This window comes from Streptopelia decaocto (genome assembly GCF_964273445.1).
Source record: "Streptopelia decaocto genome assembly, chromosome: 2".
NCBI classification, from domain to species: Eukaryota; Metazoa; Chordata; class Aves; order Columbiformes; family Columbidae; genus Streptopelia; species Streptopelia decaocto.
The window spans coordinates 145,022,667-145,042,247 of NC_138655.1; the positions used below are offsets into that span (position 1 = coordinate 145,022,667).

General features: G+C 41.4%; 1 protein-coding gene across 10 annotated transcripts in view; it reads left to right on the top strand.

Moving 5' to 3' along the window:
* The first annotated feature begins 1,659 nt into the window (after nt 1–1,659).
* Nucleotides 1,660–19,581, top strand: part of KIAA1217 — a 180,969-nt gene continuing 163,047 nt past the window's right edge. For 3 of the 10 annotated variants that reach the window (XM_082045927.1, XM_082045932.1, XM_082045930.1), the window contains exons 1-2: nt 1,666–1,923; nt 6,956–7,239. In XM_082045927.1, the coding sequence (XP_081902053.1) occupies nt 1,854–1,923; nt 6,956–7,239 (354 nt within the window). In that variant the 5' untranslated portion in view covers nt 1,666–1,853. Of the gene's footprint in view, nt 1,924–1,982; nt 2,298–6,955; nt 7,240–19,581 lie in introns of those variants that run through there. The other 7 variants (XM_082045925.1, XM_082045926.1, XM_082045933.1 and 4 more) reach the window with 7 other exon arrangements.

Consider the following 19,581-nt stretch of genomic DNA (forward strand, 5'->3'; position numbering starts at 1 on the left):
GGTGGTGTTCAGTGATAACTATTCCTGTAAGAGCCTTCTTCTCCATCCAGCTGGCTATGAATATAAGTTGCAAGAGGCTCATCACGCTTGTCCAGACCCTAGAAAGCCTCACTGTTAAAGGAACATTCCTCCATATCACAAAAGGCAGTATCAGAGAAGTGCGATGGTTGGCCATCACTTTTCCTCCTAAAATAGTCCACAATTGGAATGAACAGGAGGAACCCAAGGCCAGTAAAAACACTACCCTAAATACAATGTGTATCACACTATTTTCTTTATATTGCAGGGCAACTATAGGAGTATTCTGTTGGGAGCACTGTACTGCAGACCTTAAATAGCAGTGCTAATGTTTAGATTGTATTTTCATCTTTTCTGTGTTTTCCATGGCAGATTTCTGGGACCTTTGCCAAGTTCCACAACCATATAGAATTAATTGTTAAAAGGGAAAATAAGTATTTCTTAGAGAATATGTATATCTGATCTAATGAGCAACAGTTTTGTTCATTTGTCAGTAGTTAATTGTAATTTACTCACATGTTTTTTCTGTCTGGAAGGGAGAGGATTGAGGCATGAGAGAGTGATTGTTCTTGAGCTTCTGTATTGAATTTATATATATACAAAACATTTCTGGATGCAATAATGTAGCTAGACAGGATGACATTTCTGCCAGATAGAGATGTAGAAGGAAACGTAAGGGAATTTTCTTAGCCTGTCTGGACTGGGTGGTTGAGAGGTCATTGCAAGCAATTTAGCTGATGTTACATTGAAGTCAGAGTTGAAGGAAGTTTGGAAGTCCAGATTATGCTAGGTCTGTTTAAAAAGACATCCAAGATCCTCACTTATCTGGTGTTGCAGGATGACGTTCATTTAAATGAGAAATTGCATATTTTTATTAGTATATGAGTTACACTTCATTCTTAATCTAATTCAGAAGTTGTCCATGGATAAACTTTCTGATCTTGACGCTGTAACTCAACACTCGGTTTGTTCCACTATCTCTGGCTCTGTGTTACGATTTTGATAGACTAATTCAGTCTGATATTCTCCACTAAATCAACACATGTGGCATCTGCTGGAATCTGTGGGATTTGATCTCATCCTTCTCAGCCACATTATTTTTTGCCTCGCAGCCAGGTGGATCTATTGATTCTCATGCAGGCTTCCTGCCTCTCTGATCTGCCAAAAGAGAATTAGTTATATGTTTCTATATGCTTTGCTACCGAGGCTTCAAAATCCCTCTTAACCAAAGTCCCTGCTTACATATTACTACCATTCATTTTTATTGGCTTCACTAAAGTTGAATTCCTCTATCTTGATTTTTTCCTTAATTCATTCTCTGAGCAGCTTGAAAGAATTCAACAGAAAACAAAACCTCAAAGCGCTTAAATAATGAATTACTTTTAAACTAGACGCTCAAAAAGACAGAGGAGCATTTATCAGGAATGTTTGTGGGCTTGGTGGTTACGAGCTTAAGAAAATATTCTGTGGAAAGGCTTTTGTCCCATGACAGAGATTTAAAAGGCTGCGGATTCGGATTCCAGCGGAGGCTCAGGCCTGTAATCACGTTTGAAATGTTCCTTTTCACAAGGCTCCCCGGCTGCCGCGGGAAGCCAGCCGGCTAGGGGCACGGCTCCAGACGAGCCCATCACCTGTTGAGGCCCAGGGCCCGGGGACGCGCCCGGCCCCGCGCAGCGGCCCGGAGCCCCCGGCCCGGAGCGCGGCCTGCGGGGCGCTGTGGGGGCTCGGCACTGGGCGGCGGGGAGTTTCCTTCCTCCGCCCCGAGACCGGCGCTGACAGTCCGGGCGCTGCGGCTTCCAAGTTGGAGAGGGGAGCGTGTGCGGTAGGCAGGGACAATGGAGGAAAAGGAAAGCCAGAAACTTGAGCTGTGCCTGGCTTGCTCGGCAGACAGCAGACAGATGAAGGGTAAGTAAGAGAATCAGGCAAAGATGGAGTTACATTTAAACATGCCCCTCGCTGCTGCTGCTTTTTATTAATATAACTGGAGGCAGAATGCATGGAGAGAGGAAAAAAAAAAAAAAAGGCAAGCATGTCTTTCTTGTGCTAATGGCTCTGCAGATTTTCCTGATACTCAGACTTTGTGAGTTTAACTTTCTCTTCAGAGAAGTTTCTGTCTCGCCTCCGGAGCAGGGAGCACGCTGCGTGGCTGTCACCGTTCGCGGGACGCTGGCTGGGGCGGAGGGCGCTGCGACCGCGAGGGGGGACAAATAATGTCACCTTCCCTTTAAATGCTCCGCGTGCTTCACCTATGGCAGCGAAACAGCTCTTCTTTCATACAAGTAGGTTCGAGCTCATCTTTTCCTCGGCGTGGATTTTAAAAGAGGGAGATTCAGGGCAAATTGTCACAGGGTTCGTTTGCTTTGTGTGAAACCAGTTGGGTTGGTTTGGGAGCAAAGCCAAGAAATTATAAGCGTGGTTTTCACCGCGGGTCAGCTGTGGTGCATTTGTGCAATTACTGTTGCACTGTATCTTTTGTAGAAAAGCGAATGAAAACTATTTTCTGAGGAATTTTATGTGGGCTGTTCCACATGGAGAGTGACATTCAGGTAGCATGACAAATACCTAATCTAATCTATAATACAGTGTTTGTGGAGCACCTGTGAACATTCCTAGTTCATGTGTATTGTATTTCTCATCGCCACTACAAAAAAAGTTGTGTTGCTGTGTTTCTGTGAAACAAATACTGCATGGTAGAGTATATGTGGTTTAAAAAAAGAAAAATCACATGAGTTTATGAGTATGTAATACCAGAAAATAGTGCATAGAAAACTTAGGAGATTTTTGTTTGGTTGGTTCATTTGTTTGTTTTTTCTTAGGAGCTCATTAATTGTTTGACGCTCTTTTGAATAATTTTGTAAGTTAAAATACTGAGCAGTGCAAGTCACGTGTATCTGTGTCTGTATATGTTTATGTTTAGTGGGACTGAAGTCTTCACTTAAAGGTTGTGTCTGAATAGGGAAAAAAAAGCCTTCAGTAACATATTTCTTCTGTATGGGTTATATGAAGCTGCCTGAAATACATGTGGAGCTAGAAGAAGAGGAATCTGACCAGACCAATCCATGATTCTCAAAACTTCTGAATGCTGAAAGCTCATAACCAAATGTAGTAGTTTTGGCCCATAGCCAAAATTTACATTTGAAAGTTCCTTGAAAAGAGAGCTAATTGTAAAGACAGTGGAGTAAATTAGAAAGATTCCAAATAATGTCAAATTTGCTGCTGGCATAAATACAGCAGAGGAGGGTTTGACTCTTGATGTTTAACATTTTATTCCAAGTATTGAATGGGGTTTGCTTCAAGGCTCACTTTCAGAGTGTCAGTATGGGTCATGTCTAGACTTGTTCTTTTGTGAAATTATTCTGAAAATGGTCTTCTCTTATGTCACCTGGGCTGCAAAACAGGATTATTAAAATCTTCACAATGTTTAAGGTAATGAAGCAAAGTGACTTTCCTGACCTTTGTAGACTTCATTGGAGGGCGTGACTTAGAAGAATTGCATACCAGGACATGTTGCCGGACTTTTTTTTTTTTTATTATTTTGAATTTCTAGTTCACAGTATTTAATCCTTCATTATAATCTTCCTGGTAGTCCTAGGCATACTGCTTCTACAGTGCAGACCTGGGCCTCTCTTCTATTTATATCCACTGTAGTAATGGGTGATATTCAGAAGTCTTGAAATTTGTTTTCTGATCAGGGAAGCAACTCAAGTGTAAGAGTTACTCAAGCCTTTGGATAAACAAAGCCCTCCCCTGTCAATCAGCAACTCTTGCTTTTTGTTGCCCTCTACACTTGCTACTTTACTGAAGAGAAGGACCTTCAGCTTTTAGCTTCTGAATAGGAGGGAGGGAGAGAGGGAGACAAGCTTATCTTGCACCTCTGTGTTTTCCCATGGCTTCTCTTTACTCCTTTTCCAAGGAGGGTACTTGCATAATTTATCCTTTCGCTACTCTTAGCTCTCTTCTGGGAACCATCACATGATCCTTCACACATTTCACAGTTATCTGCGGGGATTGATTTGCTAGGCCTATTATCTTCACTTGGAAGATATGGACAGTTTGCCCACAGTTATTGAGCAACTCCAGGATCCAGAAAACCTCTCCCAGTTTCTCCTCCCTGTAGCGCTGTGGCCCACACAGCAGCTGTGGAGCTTACGTGCCCCATGGTACCCAGAGGTGGTTTCGCCATCCCAGCTTTCAGCCTCACCATCAAAATCACTTGTCCCTACCTAGGAAGTGAGCAGGGAAGATTTTTTTAAGCCGTTACTAGGGGAAAGACCCATATTCAGACATGACAGAGAGTTTGCTTTGCAAAGAAAGGCACATGCTGCGGGATTGTGCTGAATGCCCAGGTCAGCTTGCTGGGAAGACTAGCAATTAGTTTGCATAGTTTACATTCCTTTCTTTTCACCAGTATTTATACAGTATTTTCCAAATATATGAAAGAACAATAAGAGAATTTGTTGATCTTTCTAATACAGTGTAAGAAAAATATGTTATTTTTGATTCCTTCTCAAGGTTTCACCCAATAACAAATAGTGGTAAAACACTTCACTTGATATGTCTCTTTATGTTCAAAATAATTAGCTTTTTCTTAAACTGCTGAAATAACTGAAGTGCAGAGTAGGGAAAGGCTTTGCATGAGAAAGATTTATGACCTGAAATACACATTCATGAGCTTTTGGTTGTGTTTGTCCATGTAGGCTTACTTGCCTTCTTGAGGAAGTGCCTGCCACCAGTTCAGTGATTGAAGTTGCCACTGTGACCATACTTTAAGGGTTTATACCAAATTGCTGCATTCAGTCACTCATGCTCACACTGACTCCCTTGAGCTCCAAGGAAATCCCATATTTGTGTCTGCTGCCTTTGTTCCAAGAGCCTCAGGGATATAACCTCCGGGTTCTCTGTGCAACAAATTAAAGATGGTAAATTCCAGACAGCCCCATCCCACCTCTTTTCCCTCTTGCGTACAGTCCATTGAAATGACTGTGCAGCTTTCAGAAACCATTTTGACTGAGCATATCTGGAGTAGCCACTTCTTGCAAGCAAAACTCTTATTTTTTGCCACTTTTCTCAAACAACCTGTGTGTACCTGGCAGTCGTTACTCTCAATTTTCAGTAATTAGTGAGGATGGAAGCTCTTTAATTAAGTTGTGCCTGGAAATGTTGTGTGTGTGTGTGTGTGTGTATACACACGTGAGGCTGCTGCTCTGAAGGTTTAACCAGGATTAAAGGTTAAGAAGGTCTTAGATGGTGCTGCGGAGGTCAGAGATGGCATTTTGAATCTGTGTGAGAGTAAAACTTCCTCATGAACCAAACCCGTTTCCAAAGTAGTGTCTGGATCTGTGCTCATCAAAGCATGGTGCCACCTTCAATCTGAACTCTTGTGTCCAGATCTGCTTTTGGGATAGGTTTCCATGAATGCAAACGAAAGGCTGTTGATATTTTGGAGTCCTTGAGCATTATAGGGAGCTTACAGAAACATGCAAAGTCTTTGAGGACCTTCCAGGGCCCCATCCTGTTGCCAAACCCGAGGGAATTGGTTCCCCAGGTGAACTGGTGGGACATCACGTTGGCAGCAGCTCTACTGATAGAGGATTTACTTTATTACCAGGGCTTGATGTTATGTGGGATGTGGCAGGCAACTGACAAAGCATACCAGAAAGCTGAAAAACCCGCAGTATAAAATCCTGAGCCAGGTGGCAGGCAGGGTGTCAAACTCACTGACTGAACCATGAAAAGACTCAAGTAAGTGCCTGTTTCCAAACAGCAGTGCTGTGAGGGAGACAGTCGCTGGGAGGATAAAGGGCTCTGTGGCAAAAAGTGTCAGAAGGAGAGAAATGGAGATGTGTTAAAAACATGTAGAGGAAGGAGCTTCCTGCTCCCGGAGATGTGCTGTAAAGGGTTAATGCTCGTAGGGATGTCGGAGGCTGCTCAGTAAAGATGGGGAAGGCCAGATCAGGCTTGGAGAGGCCTTTTGAATGCTTTAGGTTCTGTGTTGTTTTGTTTTTGTTTTTGTTGGGTTTTTTTCTCCTTTGCTGATAAAGGAGTGAGGGATTTTTCAAAGGTATTGGGTAACAAGGCTCCAGACTACACTTTTTCATGCACCAGAGGGTTGTGTTACACAGTTACCTGAAGATAAGCCAGCACTTACATACCCTCAGTGTCTATCTTTCTTTACAAACATTGTCATGGTCTTTGGTCTTAAAGTAGATTTTAAAGTTGTAAAAGTTAACTGAGTTGTTTTTGTTGTTGTTGTTCTGATTTTTTATGTTAAACAAAACTTACTTTATTCTGTTTCTTAAGAAATGGTTTATTGAAAAAGTGCTGTAGTATTTTCCAGTCCTCTGTCCTGAGACATATAAAATCCAAGGGAGATCCATGAAATTTAAAACCCGACTACAGTCAGAAATCAGGAAAAAGAGCCTCCAAAACTCTCTTAATGTTTCATAGGTGCTTCAGAGCATGTTGAAAACACACTGAAAAAAGATTTAGGATTTCAAATCTGCTTTGTCAAAGGCGTTTTATCAGTTGGTATCCTTAAGGATACTAGTTACAGGGCCATTAAGTGTACTGGAGCCTATTGAAGAAACCTGTTCCTTCTGTTGGAAAGTATCCTGTAGATTGTAAAGGTCAGAGAAAAAGGGCCCTGTCAGATCATCTTTTCAAGTCATGTAGTGGTAAAGATGATATAAAAGGAACATCTATTTCAATGATGCTCACTTTACAGAGAGGCAGTACTGCAGTTGTGTGTATAAAAGTACTGTGCATCGCTTATATAAGTGATTATTTCCAGGCCGCTTCTTATAATGTACGTACGCCTAATGATGCGGAACACTACCAGACTTTCAAATGAAGCTAGCTTTTATATCAATTATTTTCTTTTTCTTATTAATATGATTGTTGGGAACAAGTCCTTCTGATATTTTAATTTTTTTTCCAGACCAGGCAAAAACCAGTTTGCATGTTACATCACTAGATGATGCAGAATGTCTCCGATCTAAAGAGCTCCTTTCGACCCCGAACAGTCACACTTCTAATTCAAAGTCTGCTCGCCACATCCCTCGAAGACATACAGTAGGTGGTCCTCGCAGTTCCAAAGAAATACTGGGAATGCAAACCTCAGAAATGGACAGGAAGAGAGAGGCTTTTCTTGAGCATCTGAAACAGAAATATCCCCACCATGCTACAGCAATAATGGGACACCAGGAGAGACTGAGAGATCAGGTATGAAAGTCAAATTCATATCTTGCTTTTTGTTAAACAGTCCTTATAACTCCTACAAAATTAAGTGTTACCTCATTACGAAAGGTGAGAATGTAACAGAACATTAAATAGATTTTTTTTTCGTAGCCTAAGATTCAGTTACTCCCCTGAAATGAAAAGAAACAATAATAAAATGAAACTATTCAATATTACCTTGGAATTGTTTGTTGAAACTGGCATTTTTGAAAAGCTTTTCATTTTTTTTTAGAATATACATGAAGAAAAAGATGAAGGTGAGACTCTTGATCTTAGTATATGGGTCTCCATTTACTTTTCACAGCTGAAGGGAAAATATGGAACAGCTGTTAACTTTTGTTACACTTTCGGTATTAGCACAACTGCCGGGGAGAAAAGAAAATATCTGTAAAGTGTGTCTGTGTGCTTTAGCTGGCTCTGTTACCCTTTCATTTGCTTTCTTTTCTATTTTTGAGTCTTTTAATACAAACAGAGTGGATTTATCCACAGGTATCTGCCTCCTCCAAGCTGTTTTGACATCCGCGTTGGTCTGTCAGCAGCGTACCTTAAGGTGGTTTGCTTCTTGCTTGACTCTGATTGCTTTTCAGCAACAAAAAGTAGATGTAGGGTCAGAGGAGATGTGAACTGCTGATGTATTTCTCAGAGCAGGTGCAGACCGTAGTCACGCTGACCTTCTGAATTCAAGCAATGCTGTGCAAGGACGTGCAATTCTGGGCTCCATTTTTGGGTGCAATGTTAGAGTTCAATCTGTTCAGCTTTACAGACAATCTGCCTTCTATTCCATAATTCCTTTTCTTTAAATCAATCAGAATTTAGAGTTCAGGCTCAAAAATCTTGTGCTGGTTATTCTCAGTTTAACAAATGATTGACAGGAAACCTTTTATAATTTTTTTCTTAGTGTTTTATAGGTATTTCAGCACTAACAGCAAATTAATTGTAATTGAGGAACGGCAACAAGTTGGAAAAATATTGTAGCCTGTTCTGGGAGTTATAAGTGAATTCTCAGCCTCTTTTGAAGCCTTCCAAGCCTTTGGAGATTGCTACAGGCTTGGAAAGATTCTCACTTACTAACCCCCCCCTGCAATTTCACTTTGACAGGGTCTCTAGACATCCCAGGCTCTATCAGTGCCTCAGAACACAACTGCTAGAATCCATATGTATCCAGCTAAAATTGCTGCAAGACTTCAGCTCTAATGAGGATGATCTATTCCTTATTTTTAAACAGCTTCCCTCCTTTCCTTTGAAAGTCTTGATTTTTTTTTTTTCTCCTCACTTATCTCTTCCATGAACTTTAGTGACTGTGTGGAATGTGCTGGGTGGTAGATAAAGATAGCATACAAATTAAATAAAGGAGGTGGGAGGGGGGTGAAATCCAGAGATTAGATCTTTTGGAGTCATGTAAATATTTAGTTCCAGTGTTGCAGACACTGCAAACCCAGTTTGAACAGCCTACAGCATTACACCCTACACATTTTGTAATTCGAGCCTTTTCTGAAGGCAATAAATTACAGAAGGAATGCAGTAACTGTTCCTGCTATTTGTTTAAAATGTGTCATCCTTGCTAATTTATTGAGGGTAAAATTCATGCGAATGTCTTATATTTTTTTATTATTAGACATATGCATTGTATGTAATGAGTGTGAATTTTAAAATAAAATAACTTTAAAATTGCTCTTAGAGCATCTTTATTGGGAATGAGGAATACTGAAGACTCCATCCATTCAGCCTAACTTAAAAAAAATAGATAAATTGAAGAGAAGCCACATTAAAAACGTGTAGAAATAAGTTATACCAGTTGATTGTAAGAAATTTGCTTAGTTGAAATGTATCATCAGTCTGGGTCATCAGATGCAGTAACAGATTATTATGGTCATTGCATTACAGTTCAGAGGAGTTTTTCCTTACCAGTTGTGTCTACGAGTATACACACACGTATCTGTGCATTTTGTGTGTGTGTTTGTATGTATGTATATATAGATATATATATATCTCTGTGTATAGATACACATAGGTATCTGTATATATACACACACATAGCTATATGTCTGTGTGTGTATATGTGTATGTATAACGCCCACTTATTTAGCTGCTTCATGAATAAGGCTATAATATAATTTTGCTTCAGAGGGTGTGTATGTGTGTAGCATACATACGTCCTTCCCCCCCACCTTGTACATGTGTGTGTGTAGCAGTGGCATAGAGGACAAACTACATACACATGTAGTAGATGTGTGCATGTAACACATATATGTATATCGCATACAAAATCTATAAGATGTATGGGAAGACATGAACTAAAATGCCACTATTTATTTTCCAGGTTCCTTTCCTCCCTTCTTACTTCTCCAGCATCTGGAAAGTGGCAACATTATCCATGATGGGATTTTCCCCACTGTGGGGGATCTATTAAGGATAGTAGCCAATGCAACACCACTTTTTAATCTGTATGTCAAATGGTGTTTCTGCAACATAAAACATCCCAATATTTACAGTCAGGAGATAGTCCCTTGGATATAATATAATTTTTCTTCCAGGGTGCTCTAAACCCTGTGAGGTCCATAACCAACAAAAATGAGCCAGAAAACCAGGATTGGTAGTTGTTGCTTTTTTTTTTTTTTTGTGGACTTTCTTCTCTTGTCTGTTTTAACCATCGCTATCTGAGTACAGCAAACTGACCCCCAGCTTGCTGAAAATAAACATTGGGAAAAACATGTTTGATGTTGTCAGATTGTACTGTATCACCTCCACCAGCAAGATCAGCTCTGAATGTTTTTGGTATCTTCCACTACGTATTAATGGTTTCATCCGGGCTTCATTTATTCAGATGAATCCCTCCCTGATGTGCCTCCTGAGGACCTGGTTCTGCTCTTGGTGATCTGTCACCAGTTAAAATGCCAGCAGGGGTTACTGATGGTTAACTAACGTGGTGACCTGAAACCTCCCAGCTGTGCACACAGATCATCCTTCTTGCATCCCACAGGTTTGTCGCCCTGTTAGTGATACCTTGTTCTGGAAAGGAAGGCTCACAGAGACAGGGGCCGTCTTTGTTTGCACAAGGGCCTTGGGATACAGCCGCAAGGCAAATAACCTGCAGCTGAGCCACTCTGTGTCATAGTCTGGGGTGTGAGTTTGCAGCAGCTGGGGGGTGCAGGTGTGCTGTGCCTTGTGCAACCCAAAATGTCTGCAGGGGAACGCAGCACCCTGCGGCCGCAGCTCCGTGACCCGCAGCTCAGCAGCTTGCCCTCATGCTACAGGTTTCCCCCCTTGCAGACAACCCCTAGCTGGGCACCAGAGCTCCCTCCACCTGGAAGCCTGGAAAGTCGAGGAACAAAACCTTTTTTTAAAGGTAAAGCAAGATCCCTTTTTTATAGGTAAAGCAAGATCCTGCAGGACCTTTGGACACCTTGCCTCTGCCAAGGCTGTCTCGTCTGAGTTAATGAAAGGAGGGTGCTAACGTAATCCCCAGGAAAGTGAGAGAGAAACAAGAGAAAGGAAGGAGGAAAACAATCTTGGTCTTCTGAAGCTTGAGATGGTGTGAATCATCAGCTGCTGAGCTGACGGCAGGACGCAGTCACTGTCTAGTTGGGGTTGACTCCGGTCAGCAGCGAAGGAAAGAACAGGAACAAGTAAAAAACTGGGCCAGTGGCTGCAAGGGTGAAAAAGAGTTTGCAATTAAGAGGTTAAAAATGCTAACCTGGCTATGGGAGGGGGGTACTCCCTGCCTTGAACCTGTTTTACAAGTCACCTCGCTAAAAAAAAAAACAAAAACTTTCTGAGGGGCAGAGAGCAGAAATGAGTGTGTAGAAGTTTTTCAGAGCACAAGCTTTTGAGCCTGCCTTTAGAAAATGAGCTGGGAGATGTTTGCTGTGGCTTTCTTTTGTTGTTGTTTGACTCAAAAATAAACTAGGAGATGTGGAAGAGTCAGGAGCAGCTCTAGCGTTTCAGACAATGCTCTGTGAAGGATGAATTTATTGGCAAGCAAAATTAGATTTTCATCAATTTAAAACAAACAAACAGAAAAAAAAACCACTACCACCAAACCTTCTGGTGCCTGTAATAGGCTCAGTGCCCAGAAAATGGTGGTTGAGGTTTTTTTGTTATGTTCAGTTAGGTCTGAACATGACAGGTAACTCTGGCATCTGGGCAGGTGTGGTTAAGGTCACCATGGAGATCCATGATGTCATGCTTGATAGAGCATGTCAAGACAGCTAATCTAACATGTAGATGTTCGAAAAGTCCCATAGGCCAGAACTAAGCTTTATGCAAATAACAAAGTTACACTGTGAAAGGGCGAAAGAAAATACGGCTGAGATAATGGCGTGCGTTTTACCTGGCAGCTTGAAAGGATTATTACAGGCTTCATCATAAATTGAAACTTTTGGAGCTAAAGGAAGAGGATTTCAGACCGTCTGTGGCCTCACCTGTGGAATCTCACATTTCGGTAAATAAGTCTCTTTCTCTCTCTCTGCCCCTGCTGAAAAACAATGCTTTTGAAATCATGGAGTTCGCTTCACCATGTCGTTCTTCCTGGCAGCAGGGCTGAGTCAATAAAGCAAGTTTTCTGGCATGGCCCTTTTCTCTTTCGAAAATGAGTTTTTTATTGAATGAACTGAGAATTCTGAATTATTTGAAAGGCTTTGTAATGTATTATGCTGATTATATGAATCATGCTGCAAAAATGTCCTAGGTAGTGTTTTCGAGGAGAAACTAAGAATTGAGACAGTGCATTTATTTGTAGATTATTGCCAGATGTCTCTCCTTTAACTCTTAAAATAGAACCCTAAAATCACAACAGCATTTATCCCAGCATTTGATATCTGCAAAATATCCAGGCTTTTTTTAATGGATCGTAGTATCAGCTGGTTAAACAGGCTTTGATATATGCTTTGATATCATAGCGTAACACTGGGGCATTTCTTAATAGATTTTTTTCTTGGGTAAAAATGCGTTAGTAAAGGGTAAACATGTTTGGAGGTGAAAGTCCAGCAGCAGAAATACTGTTGGGACTTTTGGGTTTTAGGTACAAACAAAAGGGGATATTTTCAGTCCCTCTGGAGGGAGAGTAAAATCCCTGGGTTCTTAGCTGCGACCACTTTTGTGCTGGCATCAATCACGCCAGATCAAGTAAAATTGATCCGTAAGGGGTAGCCCCCCCGCTGGCACTGCTGTGATGTGGTAACGGGAAGCAGGTTTAGGGCACAAAGTTTAGTTGGTTCAAATCCCTTAGTTTGAGCGGGGTTAGATTTAGGTGGGGAAGGGTGGGGACTTAGAGTAGTTAATGTCTGAGCCTAAAAATGTGGAAGGAGAAAAATCGTAGGTTCTGCCTAGAGACACCTGAGAAGTGTGAAGTTGAGAGAAACCTCAGTTCAGTGTAAATCTTTGGTAGGATTTAAGGAATGAGGAGGCTGCAGAATATGGTAAGCACATTATCTAATTCCAGGTGAAAAAACTGTATAAAGGATTTCTGATGTTCTGCATTTCTTGATCAGGCAGGGCTAAGGAAACTTTTTTTTGGAACATGTATTGATTGTTAAAGTGAATGGATTTGAAAGGAGTACAAAGTGAAGAAGTCGCTATCAATTTTATTTTTTGTTTGGTCCCAGCACTTTTGCTTTTACATTCCTAGTTATACCTTGAAACGAAGCCAGTAATGGGAATATTATAGAGTTATTTCAATTTAACTTTTCTCCCAAAGTCTGAGTGTTCCTTATTTAGTACTAGAACATGTACAAATGACAATGTGTCAACTGAACTAGCATATTTTGCATTAATTACAGTGTTGTTGGTTGGTGTCTTGGATTTGGGCAGGGAGAAATTGATTTAGTGTTAATATTGTGTGAATAGTTTTATGCTTCGTACCAGTTAAATACCCAAGTTAAAAAATTACATTTGATTTTAAAATGTACACAGTGTCTGTGAAGAATGTGATTTTAACCTGGATATATGTTGCTGCAGATTTTTCTGGTTGAGAAAAATCTATTTTGTTGCATTACTACTTGGTTCACATACTGCTGTATATAATGTGTCATCAAAAAATGCCTATTTTTATCTGGGAGGTCAGTGTCGTACAGGTAGAACTTGCTGTTGTGTCAGCATGGACTGTAGGTATTTGAGTAGGGGAAAAAAAAGTTCCAGAAGCTGTTTCAGGAGATTTTTGCAAGGTCCTGCCTCCCCTCCACCGATGGGTCCCACCTCCCTCCTCGAATGAGGCGGCGATTCCCCCTCCTCCCTGGATGGTCTTTGTAAGCCCAGCAGAGCAGGTTGCATGTTCAGGGCAGGGGGACCCTCCGCAGCATCCACACGTGTCCCCTGTCTCATGTACCGTCTGGTACAACAATTTATTGCTTTCCAGTGCTGCTGCTATATGTTAAGGGCAACTGCTCTTACTTTTGCTGTGTTAAAAGCACTGAACACATGAAACACAATTACAAGCGTAAATCTCTGCTGGAATCCAAGCCCTTAGCTTTTGTTTATGGAAGGACATGAGATGACATGTTCATTTGTTTTGAGTTGAAACATGCTCTTTAGCCCCCAGATAATGCTGTGATTGCGAGATATTTATAAATAGCTAGATAGATAAATGAACAAAGAACTAGTTCATTAGCCAAGTAAAATGGATTTACTTAGTATTCACTAAAAGAGAAAATGTTAAGAAGGAAGAATATTTCTAGCAAAATGTCTCAGTGGAAAGTCTTTCAATTTTGCTCTTTAGTTTAATAAAGTAAGGCAACCTATGAAGGTACATATTAAACTACTAGCCCTAAGGTATCTCTGGGAGTAAGTGGAGTTTAACTAGAGTGATAATACTTTACTAAACATAAGTTTATTAATTTATATCTATCACTTAAAATTAATTAATAAAAGCTGTTCTTTTGAAAAACCAAACAAAAGAAAGCTGCATAAAGGCTAATAAAGCAATTCCTTCCCTTTTTCCTTCCCTCCCCCCATGCAAACCACACACCAGCACAGTTGCTTTGCCCCAACAGGCTTAGTAACTTTTCTTCTGTGGCAACGCCTCTGTATTTTAAATAGTGTGTATTGTTTGTAACTCCAAAGTCCCAGGTAGTTGTTATATGCTTACCTTTGTTCATGTGAGCTTTGTATATGTATTTTTCTAACCTAATTTTATGACAAACAAAAGTATTTTTAGAATCTTTTGTATTCAGCTGACTGAGTAAATGCCTACAGTAATCTTGTTTTGGTACTTATGATTAGATCCAGTAAAGAATCTGGGACTTAGGTCTCTGTTAAAGCAGAGTTCAGGCAGCTGCATTCAAGAGAGTTGCCCATGGAAACCTCTCCCAGTTATTGTAGACACCTGAGATTCCTTAGGTTTCAGAAACTTAAGCTTTTCTGGCCAAAAATATCCTGAGGCGTTTATAGATTTCTTTTTGCACATACTCTGTTTACTCCTGGTGTTTCCTGGACTACCAAAAACTGCACAGAAGCAGTCAACATGGCTTGTTTGGTGGATGCGTTCAGTGCAGGACTAACTCCTTCAATGGTGACAGAGAGGGAAGCCAATGTCCTGCACGGTGGCCTGGCATTGGCCACCCCTGGGGCAGAGGCACCTCCTGCCTCCTCTGAACCTGGGCCTGGTGCCCTCCTTTCTCTGGAGGCGCTTGGAGGAGTCTGGGGTAGGCAAACCCTACATTTTCTCTTTTGAAGTTGAGCCACTGGGCAATGACATGTTGCAAGGTTTGGTCTTGTGGTGAGCCCCTTGGGCCAGCTGCTGAATGAGCCTACTCACAGGACTGCAGAATTGAGCTCTCCCAGGCCATGAGGACCTTGTGCTGCTTTCTTCTTGGTGGCAAAGTTTCAGGAGTCAGTGATGGGGGGAGAGCCCTGTGTTGCTGTAGCCCGGTTATCGAGGTCCTCTGCCCAGAGGTGGAGGGAGACGTGGCTGTAGAACATCCTTCAGACCAAGGCAACCAGGAAGCCGAATCTTGTCCTTCTTTACAGATCCTGCAGAAGTAGATTGGTGCATGAGGAGTGCTTTGCTACTGCTTCCTCTTCCAACTCTACTTTTAAACCTCAGGTTGCTGTGCTTCGTGCTGAGCTCAGCTGTGAAAAGCATGGGAGGCATCCTCAGAGCACCATTCTAGATGGGGCTTTTCAGCAACTCCAAAGTTAATTTCAAGCCCTTTATTCACTTACAAGAGTACAAGAAGTGAAAATGAAGCCCTGGTCTACAGACATCTTTGGCTGTGCTGGTTTTGAGCAGACGTTCTCTCTCTGTAGTTCTGGAGGTGTGTTACAGAAGGTATGAGGATTGCTGGTTTGGCAGATGAGGAACATCACAGGTGGACAAAGGTCTTAGGTGAGGGCAACAGATCATGCTGGTGGTAAAGCTGAGGCTACAGAGCAGCTTTCCCTGGTCATAGATCAAGGGTTCCTTTCTGTGGCCTGTGATAAGGTGCAATATTTATGAATATTTGCTGTGTCTCAAGATCATTTCCCTGCACATGGTTGTGAATGTCCCTTGGTTGTTCTTTTCAGCTGCACAGTCCTGTTATCTTCCCACTGGGAACGTTTTTGTGCTATTTGCACATTGTCACCTGGGAGAGGAGCACGTATTTCTGTCAGTCGTTAGCAAATTAAATGCACCTCTGGACCACTGTTGCTTCATTACATAATTTTTCAGTTGATTTTCTAACAAAGGCAGATTGCACCAAAGTCACCTGATTAACTGGCGTGGCTTAATCATCATCCCTGGGATTTCAGTCTCTTTTGTGGGCTCAAATAAGAGAACAAGTGTAGATAAGACAAGCAAGTCTCTTAGGAACATATATTCCAGTTTCTGTGATTCCTTCAAATGAGTTGAGTATACCAGGATAAACAGTGCTATTGTTAAAATTGCAGCCACTACCTGTGACTCTGACGGCAGCCACTGCGATGTGTGTTTTAGTGTTCACCCGGGTGTGGTACTTGCACCAGTTCAGTAAATTCAGAATGTGGTGTTACTAAGTTTTGCATCTTGACACATCAAACCAATGCAGCAACTTTTGGTTGGGTGAGGTTATGTTTTGCAGGGTTCTTTTTCAGGTTTGTGGGTTTTTTTGGTCATTAATTAGTACCTTCTGTGTCATCTCTCGTGTTGTGGATTGTAGTGATTCCATTCATTCATTAGGACAGGAGTGTCAAACTCTCTTTCACCAGAGGCCACATCAGCCTCGCGGTTGCCTTCAAAGGGCCGAATGTCGTTTTAGGACTATATAAATGTAACTACTCCTACATTTATACATTTGAAGGCAACCGCGAGGCTGATGTGGACCCCAGTGAAAACGAGTCTGGCTCCCCTGCACTAGGAGATTGCTGCCTTAGTAAAGACTGAGTGTTATCCTCTGTTTTAGTAAAGGTTTTCACTGGCTGATTAATATACTGCCATAGGTGCACTTCACATAAAAAATATTAACCTAAGATCCAAATTAGTTGTTAAAGAAACTAATAGAGAAGCTTTTTCTCTTAGGTTATGTCTCAAATACAGGAAGACCTATGATATATTTTTCATGATGGTTTCTGCCATGGCTTCTTAAGGAGGGTCTAACAACCTCTCAGGAGGTGGATAATTGGCCATGTGCATCACGTATGTTCTGATCTTTAGATTATTTTGACGCACAACTTGAGATTTATCTTCCAAAATTATGTTCTTGTTAGTTGTAAGACTGGATCTTCTTGATGATTGCATGAATGTCCAGTTCTGTTTTGGATTGCTAAATGCTTGACTGTGTTAATGCCTCATTACTGTAAATTCCAGAGCTCAACTAAGTTTTAAGAATATTTCAGCCTTTAAGGGGTTTGCGTTTCTTACAAATACATTTAATAGACTGTCTCCGTGCTCTTGCATTGATTTAATTCAAAATAGAAAAATTAATTGTAATTCCATTTCAATCAAAGTTAAGTATTTCTTCAGTCAGGAGGGAGATGTCTGTCTTCCAAGGAAGGAGGAAGGCAGCAAGAGGAAGAAATAAACAGTGACAAACCTAAGAGTTAAAACATCTTTTGTATTTGAAAGAAGTTGAGTCTGATTTTAAATTTTATGAGATATATTCACTTCCAGATACACTGCCAGATGAATAAGCAGAGGCTTTTCCAGTTTGCACTTTTTTTGTGGCTATGTGGGTGTCTAAAGTCTGGAAACAGACTTGCTATCAATGTCTGTGTATGAGCTTTGGGTTTTCTTCCATTGTGCTTTGAAAGTGTAATTTCAGTTGCATTTATTTGCTGGTAGCCCTGTTTTTAGTAACACCATATACCACACATTAGACTGTTGTAATTAATTACTCAGAGAAAGAACAAATATTTGACTTTGATTAGAACACGTAAGAAGAAATGTCACTTATCTCCCATTGACTGAATAAATAAATAATTGAATGACATTGGTTGGTTGATTTAAATAGCAGTAAATATTGTTTGAAAGGAAGAAAAAATATTTTGAATAATGTAAAAAAATAAGAATATGTAATGAACATGTAATACAAACACTTCAATTAAAAATGTGTACCTGAAAAGCTAGGACATTTATAAAATTTCCAACATCTACAACCCAGGGATATGGGAGAACCTCAGTATTCCTCTGTTCTTAGACTGGAATTCCCATGTTATCTCAGGTACTATGATTTGGTGTTGACTGCTGGCAGTTGTTTTTGTTGGTGTTTGGTTTTTTTTCCCCTCTTTGCTGAGGATCACTATTGTTTCAAATTGTTTCTCAGCTGCTGTTCCAAGCTGCCATCTTTTTGGCTAATGCTCAGCGCAGCGCAGGGGCCACAGGCAGGATGGTGCCTCCTGCAGCCCCTGGCACGCTACTGTGTGGGTGAGCGGGGCTGAGAGGGTCTTGGCATTTCGCAGCCTGGGGACACTCTCTGTTTTATCACAGGCAATTAATTGATGTCTGTCGCTAGAGAACTTAAATGAAAATGTGATAGAAACAGCATCAAAAGCTTTCTGGAAATCAGTGTAGAACTTCTCCCTTCTGAGCATCGCAAAAGGGTGGGGTGGGATGGAGCAAGAAGGCACAGATCACAAAATGTTTTTCTTGGCCTGCATGGTGCTGTTATCGATGTCAATAAAAATGTTCCTGCTGACCGGAGTACAGTTGGCGTAAACCCCTGGCAGGTTTTCTGACCCAAGTGCTCTTCCTCTGGTATCAGATGCAAGCATTTAATTCCTGGCTCATGTGTACTTCCCTTATAGTTTATTTTTACCAAGTGTTTCCAGCACCGGACGCTGTGGCAGGTCCTGGAGGCACCTGCAGCTGCTGCTGCTGCTTCCTGGCAGGCTGGGCGCTCCTGGCTCCCTCGCCCCGGCAGCTGACGGGCGCTGCTGTGGTGATGGGGCTCTGGGCACAGCCTTCCAGCACTCGACAACTGCGTTAATCCCGTACGGAGCCTGGGACGCTACTGCAAGCAGGAATCAGGTTTCCTCCTGAGGACAATGAATAGCTTTCTATAATGCAGGATGATTGCAGAGGTCGTATGTGATACTTGGTTGTTGCTGTAGCTTAATTCCGCAAGAGATTTCACCATAGCATTAACTACTTGTATTACTCTGATTGCACTTCTTGCATAACTTTTTATTGTGCATGTTTTGCCCTCTTGTTTTCATTGTTAAATCATGACCTCCTGGTCTTGGGTATTAATCCTGTCACAAAAGGGTAGTTCTAGCCCATGTGCAAATGTGTATTTATTCTGTCCCCACCCGTATACAAGCATGCAACCATGAGAAACCAGTATTTTTATATATGAGTCATTCATACACCCGGATGTGTAACAAAATTTCACATCAGATGAGGCTTTGCTGCATATGCACACCTATAGAAAATCTGCCCCAGGAGAAAGAGGGACTTGTGTTGCCTTTGGTTGTGTTGCTCCATGCTGGCAGCAGTCTGCTACCGAGGGGATGGATTTTGAGGAGGAGGTAGCCACTCATGCTCCTGTGGCACAACCGAGAAGAAAAAGGAACCTTTCAGCTCTTTGCTGCTCATCTCGTGCCTCTTCTGCCAGCCAGGTACAGGTCTGATGAAGAGCCGGGGCTTTCCTCTCTGGGGCTTGTGGAGAGTTAATGGAAACTTTTGGATAGATAATTTTTTTTTCAGAAGACTGCTCTCTGTAAGAAGGAATGTCCTCAGGTGTTCATTGTTATTATCCTGGTGTTTATACATATTTCTAATTTGATTTAGAAAGGTGCAAAAAACTTCAGGTTACTAAAGTAGTTATCAGATGTTTTTTGAAAGGGAGACTGACAGTCTGCAGAAGAAAGACTTCCCTTGAACCATCTTAAAATGCAGTTTGATTTCACCTCACGGTTTCAAAATTTGTCATATGCTGT